General features: G+C 39.5%; 1 protein-coding gene across 1 annotated transcript; it reads left to right on the top strand.

The window, feature by feature from the left end:
- The first annotated feature begins 1,722 nt into the window (after positions 1–1,722).
- Positions 1,723–5,490, top strand: LOC134487069 (olfactory receptor 13C3-like). The gene is made up of 2 exons (XM_063288673.1): positions 1,723–1,813; positions 4,619–5,490. The coding sequence occupies exons 1-2, from the start codon at positions 1,723–1,725 to the stop codon at positions 5,488–5,490; spliced, it is 963 nt and encodes a 320-aa protein (XP_063144743.1).
- The last annotated feature ends 514 nt before the right edge of the window (positions 5,491–6,004 follow it).

Genomic DNA, 6,004 nt, shown 5'->3' with positions numbered 1-6,004 from the left:
CCATGTCAGGGGACGCTTTTAATGGTCCCCATTTACTACTTTCCTAGATGTGCTTAACATCACACCCTCACAGAGACAGCCTTGAAAAAAATAGATCTGCAGCCAATCTGCCTTTTCCTAACTCAGGCTCAGCTTGCCATATTACTTTTGCCCATCTTCGTTTCCTTGCCAAACCTATCTGATTCTTTCCATATTTCTAGCTCTAGAATGTCCAGAGCACTCCTATGAGTCTCCTTTGATGATTATTTCTTTTTTTTTCTTTTTTCAGAGCTGGGGACCGAACTCAGGGCCCTGAGCTTTCTAGGCAAGCGCTCTACCACCAAGCTAAATCCCCAATCCCTTGATGATTATTTCTAATAAACATCAATCTTCTCAGAAATGTAAAATTTTAATCTAAAATACAGTATGTAAGTCTTCATTATATATCGCTCTATATACCTTTTCTGTAATCTAAATTCCATTGCCAACCTATAATGTCAATACCTTACATTATTTTTTATTGAGCCTCATTGTTTTTGGAATGAGATTGACTTCAATGTAAGCTATTAGCAACATTCGAAAATGTTATGATAGTTTGGTACAAAACGACTATGCATTTTAAAAAGAGTCCTTAAATTTCTCTACTATTTATCATTATGTTAATCTGGAGTTTCTATAAAATGCAAAAGAATTAATATTCTGGAATCTCTCAAGGTTTCTATGCCAGCCTTTATAATGTGGCAAGATGGAACATATTTGAATCAGAAGAAAACCAGAAGCATCAAATGCAACAACTTTGTGTTCATTTACTTCTTTCATTAATACTATTTTAAGTTGTTTTAAACAAGTAAATTGCCAAATGAACTCTCATGCTTTGCCAAGATTCACCATCACATTTGGATCTGGTCTATGTAATGGTCTTGTCATAGGAACAATCATACAAGATGCTTAGTGTGGGCTAAAATATGAAGGTAACAGCTATGCGTTTGATTTGGTGTTAAATTTAGCTTATAACACTTATTTTTGTAAGTAAATTTGACAATATGTAATTGAAAGGACTAATAGTGTATGCAAGTAATAGTGTATATATAAAATGAAATATTATTTTAAACATAAAGCTTGGTATAAAATTTTGACTATTATCAACCACTGACTCAGAATTACAGTCTTCTTCTTTTTTTTTTTTTCGGAGCTGGGGACCGAACCCAGGGCCTTGTGCTTCCTAGGCAAGCGCTCTACCACTGAGCTAAATCCCCAACCCCTACAGTCTTCTTCTTAAAGTAGACTTTTGCTTTGTCTTCTTCATTACTGGCTTGCTAGGGCAGATGGAATGAACAAGTCAAGTGTACAGTGGGTAATTAGGCAAGTGTTTGGAAACATCAGTTTAGGAATGTATTCTCAATAACAGAAAGAATTAATTTTGAATGTGCCTCTTAAATGGATAGATGTCGGCAATGAGCATGCCTAATAAAAACATTCTCAATTTCACTATATTCAATACCATACATTATTGGGGGTATCAATGTCTGAGATTAGGAAATTAACTCTTTCTAATGCTTGAAAAATAATTCTTCAGGTACTTTGCACTACTTGTTTTGGGGGCAGTGGATATGATTTATGATAGATTTTCCAATGCTGGCTAACCATGGGTGACATGGATAAAAATAACCAGACATTTGTTTCTGAATTCCTTCTTATGGGTCTTTCTGGATACCCAAAGGCCAAGATTGATGCTGGCTAACCATGGATGACATGGATAAAAATAACCAGACATTTGTTTCTGAATTCCTTCTAATGGGTCTTTCCGGATACCCAAAGGCCAAGATCGTTTATTTTGTTATCATTCTTTTTATTTTATTTTATTTTTTTTTTATTAACTTGAGTATTTCTTATATACATTTCGAGTGTTATTCCCTTTCCCGGTTTCTGGGCAAACATCCCCCTCCCCCCTCCCTTTCCTTATGGGTGTTCCCCTCCCAACCCTCCCCCCATTGCCGCCCTCCCCCCATACACTAGTTCACTGGGGGTTCAGTCTTAGCAGGATCCAGGGCTTCCCCTTCCACTGGTGCTCTTACTAGGATATTCATTGCTACCTATGGGGTCAGAGTCCAGGGTCAGTCCATGTATAGTCTTTAGGTAGTGGCTTAGTCCCTGGAAGCTCTGGTTGCTTGGCATTGTTGTACTTTTGGGGTCTCGAGTCCCTTCAAGCTCTTCCAGTTCTTTCTCTGATTCCTTCAATAGGGGACCTATTCTCAGTTCAGTGGTTTGCTGCTGGCATTCGCCTCTATATTTGCTGTATTCTGGCTGTGTCTCTCAGGAGCGATCTACATCCGGCTCCTGTCGGTCTGCACTTCTTTGCTTCATCCATCTTGTCTAATTGGGTGGCTGTATATGTATGGGCCACATGTGGGGCAGGCTCTGAATGGGTGTTCCTTCAGTCTCTGTTTTAATCTTTGCCTCTCCCTTCCCTGCCAAGGGTATTCTTTTTCCTCATTTAAAGAAGGAGTGAAGCATTCACATTTTGATCATCCGTCTTGAGTTTCCTTTGTTCTAGGGATCTAGGGTAATTCAAGCATTTGGGCTAATAGCCACTTATCAATGAGTGCATACCATGTATGTCTTTCTGTGATTGGGTTAGCTCACTCAGGATGATATTTTCCAGTTCCAACCATTTGCCTACGAATTTCATAAACTCGTTGTTTTTGATAGCTGAGTAATATTCCATTGTGTAGATGTACCACATTTTCTGTATCCATTCCTCTGTTGAAGGGCATCTGGGTTCTTTCCAATTTTCTGGCTATTATAAATAAGGCTGCGATGAACATAGTGGAGCACGTGTCTCTTTTATATGTTGAGGCATCTTTTGGGTATATGCCCAAGAGAGGTATAGCTGAATCCTCAGGCAGTTCAATGTCCAATTTTCTGAGGAACCTCCAGACTGATTTCCAGAATGGTTTTACCAGTCTGCAATCCCACCAACAATGGAGGAGTGTTCCTCTTTCTCCACATCCTCGCCAGCATCTGCTGTCACCTGAGTTTTTGATCTTAGCCAATCGCACTGGTGTGAGGTGAAATCTCAGGGTTGTTTTGATTTGCATTTCCCTTATGACTAAAGATGTTGAACATTTCTTTAGGTGTTTCTCAGCCATTCGGCATTCCTCAGCTGTGAATTCTTTGTTTAGCTCTGAACCCCATTTTTTAATAGGGTTATTTGTTTCCCTGCGGTCTAACTTCTTGAGTTCTTTGTATATTTTGGATATAAGGCCTCTATCTGTTGTAGGATTGGTAAAGATCTTTTCCCAATCTGTTGGTTGCCGTTTTGTCCTAACCACAGTGTCCTTTGCCTTACAGAAGCTTTGCAGTTTTATGAGATCCCATTTGTCGATTCTTGATCTTAGAGCATAAGCCATTGGTGTTTTGTTCAGGAAATTTTTTCCAGTGCCCATGTGTTCCAGATGCTTCCCTAGTTTTTCTTCTATTAGTTTGAGTGTGTCTGGTTTGATGTGGAGGTCCTTGATCCACTTGGACTTAAGCTTTGTACAGGGTGATAAGCATGGATCGATCTGCATTCTTCTACATGTTGCCCTCCAGTTGAACCAGCACCATTTGCTGAAAATGCTATCTTTTTTCCATTGGATGGTTTTGGCTCCTTTGTCAAAAATCACGTGACCATAGGTGTGTGGGTTCATTTCTGGGTCTTCAATTCTATTCCATTGGTCTATCTGTCTGTCTCTGTACCAATACCATGCAGTTTTTATCACTATTGCTCTGTAATACTGCTTGAGTTCAGGGATAGTGATACCCCCTGAAGTCCTTTTATTGTTGAGGATAGCTTTAGCTATCCTGGGTTTTTGTTATTCCAGATGAATTTGCAAATTGTTCTGTCTAACTCTTTGAAGAATTGGATTGGTATTTTGATGGGGATTGCATTGAATATGTAGATTGCTTTTGGTAAAATGGCCATTTTTACTATATTAATCCTGCCAATCCATGAGCATGGGAGATCTTTCCATCTTTTGAGGTCTTCTTCAATTTCTTTCCTCAGTGTCTTGAAGTTCTTATTGTACAGATCTTTTACTTGCTTGGTTAAAGTCACACCGAGGTACTTTATATTATTTGGGTCTATTATGAAGGGTGTCGTTTCCCTAATTTCTTTCTCGGCTTGTTTCTTTTTTGTATAGAGGAAGGCAACTGATTTATTTGAGTTAATTTTATACCCAGCCACTTTGCTGAAGTTGTTTATCAGCTTTAGTAGTTCTCTGGTGGAACTTTTGGGATCACTTAAATATACTATCATGTCATCTGCAAATAGTGATATTTTGACCTCTTTTTTCCGATCTGTATCCCTTTGATCTCCTTTTGTTGTCTGATTGCTCTGGCTAGAACTTCAAGAACTATATTGAATAAGTAGGGAGAGAGTGGGCAGCCTTGTCTAGTCCCTGATTTTAGTGGGATTGCTTCAAGTTTCTCTCCATTTAGTTTAATGTTAGCAACTGGTTTGCTGTATATGGCTTTTACTATGTTTAGGTATGGGCCTTGAATTCCTATTCTTTCCAGGACTTTTATCATGAAGGGGTGTTGAATTTTGTCAAATGCTTTCTCAGCATCTAATGAAATGATCATGTGGTTCTGTTCTTTCTTGTTATCATTCTTGTTATGTATCTAGTGATTCTAACTGGCAATGGTGTTCTGATCATAGCAAGCATCTTCGATTCCCATCTTCACACACCCATGTACTTCTTCCTGGGCAACCTCTCTTTCCTGGATATCTGCTACACAACATCTTCTGTTCCTTCAACATTAGTAAGCCTGATTTCAAAGAAAGGAAACATTTCTTTCTTTGGTTGTGCGGTGCAGATGTTCGTTGGATTTGCAATGGGCTCAACAGAGTGTTTGCTTCTTGGCATGATGGCTTTTGATCGCTACGTGGCCATCTGCAACCCTCTGAGATACTCCATCATCATGAGCAAAGAGGTGTATGTATCCATGGCATCTGCATCATGGTTCTCTGGTGGAATCAACTCAGTTGTGCAAACATCCCTTGCCATGCGGCTGCCTTTCTGTGGGAATAATGTTATTAATGATTTTACTTGTGAGGTCTTAGCTGTCCTGAAGCTAGCATGCGCTGATATATCTCTCAATATTGTTACCATGGCGATATCAAATATGGCCTTTCTGGTCCTTCCACTACTACTCATCTTTTTCTCCTACGTGTTCATCCTCTACACTATCTTGAGAATGAACTCAGCCACCGGGAGACGCAAGGCATTCTCCACCTGCTCTGCCCACCTGACTGTGGTGGGCATATTTTATGGAACTGTCTTCTTTATGTATGGGAAACCCAAGTCCCAAAATCTGACTGGGGAAGACAAGTCCCGAATTTCAGATAAGGTCATTTCTTTATTTTATGGAGTAGTTACCCCGATGCTGAATCCAATCATTTACAGCTTGAGGAATAAGGATGTTAAAGCTGCTGTAAAATACATACTGAAACAGAAGTACATTCCATAATGATACCAGCAAACACGGGTTTTTGTGTTGCAAACATGAGATTGACTCACCTGCAAATTGTGAGAACGGTTTAATTAATTATTTACTCATTTTGGAAACATCTTGGCTACTTAGTTGCCTTGCAGAGATAGAAAGTAAGTGCCTAGTGTTGAAGACACCATGTACTTCAGAAACAGGGATCAAAACTCTTGAGGTGGACCTTAAAGCCTGCTCCCTGAGGTCTAGCTTTCATGGTACCAGAAAGTACCTTGCAAGGTGTATAAAGAGGGAGACAAGCAACAGTCTTACTCAGCTTTGTTCCCTATGAACCATTTCGATGAACAGCATAGACAGTAATGTACAGGGCACAGTAATGGCATATATGCCTATTGGTGACCAACACTTCTCTAATTGGACTTATTACCCACCCAACAACAGGGAGAACATGCTTGCTTCTAGAAATTAAGCTAACTACTCAGTGCTAATGAAATCATCCTTGTCCAGGAGAATCTGCAGCCATTAAACCAGCTAAGTC

This window comes from Rattus norvegicus, chromosome 5 (genome assembly GCF_036323735.1).
Source record: "Rattus norvegicus strain BN/NHsdMcwi chromosome 5, GRCr8, whole genome shotgun sequence".
Taxonomy (NCBI): Eukaryota; Metazoa; Chordata; class Mammalia; order Rodentia; family Muridae; genus Rattus; species Rattus norvegicus.
Note: the sequence above shows the minus strand (reverse complement) of the source record. Positions and strands in the feature narration are given on the sequence as shown.

Coding starts and splice junctions, on each gene's coding strand:
- LOC134487069 (XM_063288673.1), top strand. CDS start 1,723: ATGGATGACATGGATAAAAATAACCAGACATTTGTTTCTGAATTCCTT. Junction 1,814..4,618: donor AAAGGCCAAGATCGTTTATT/TTGTTATCATTC, acceptor TTCTGTTCTTTC/TTGTTATCATTCTTGTTATG.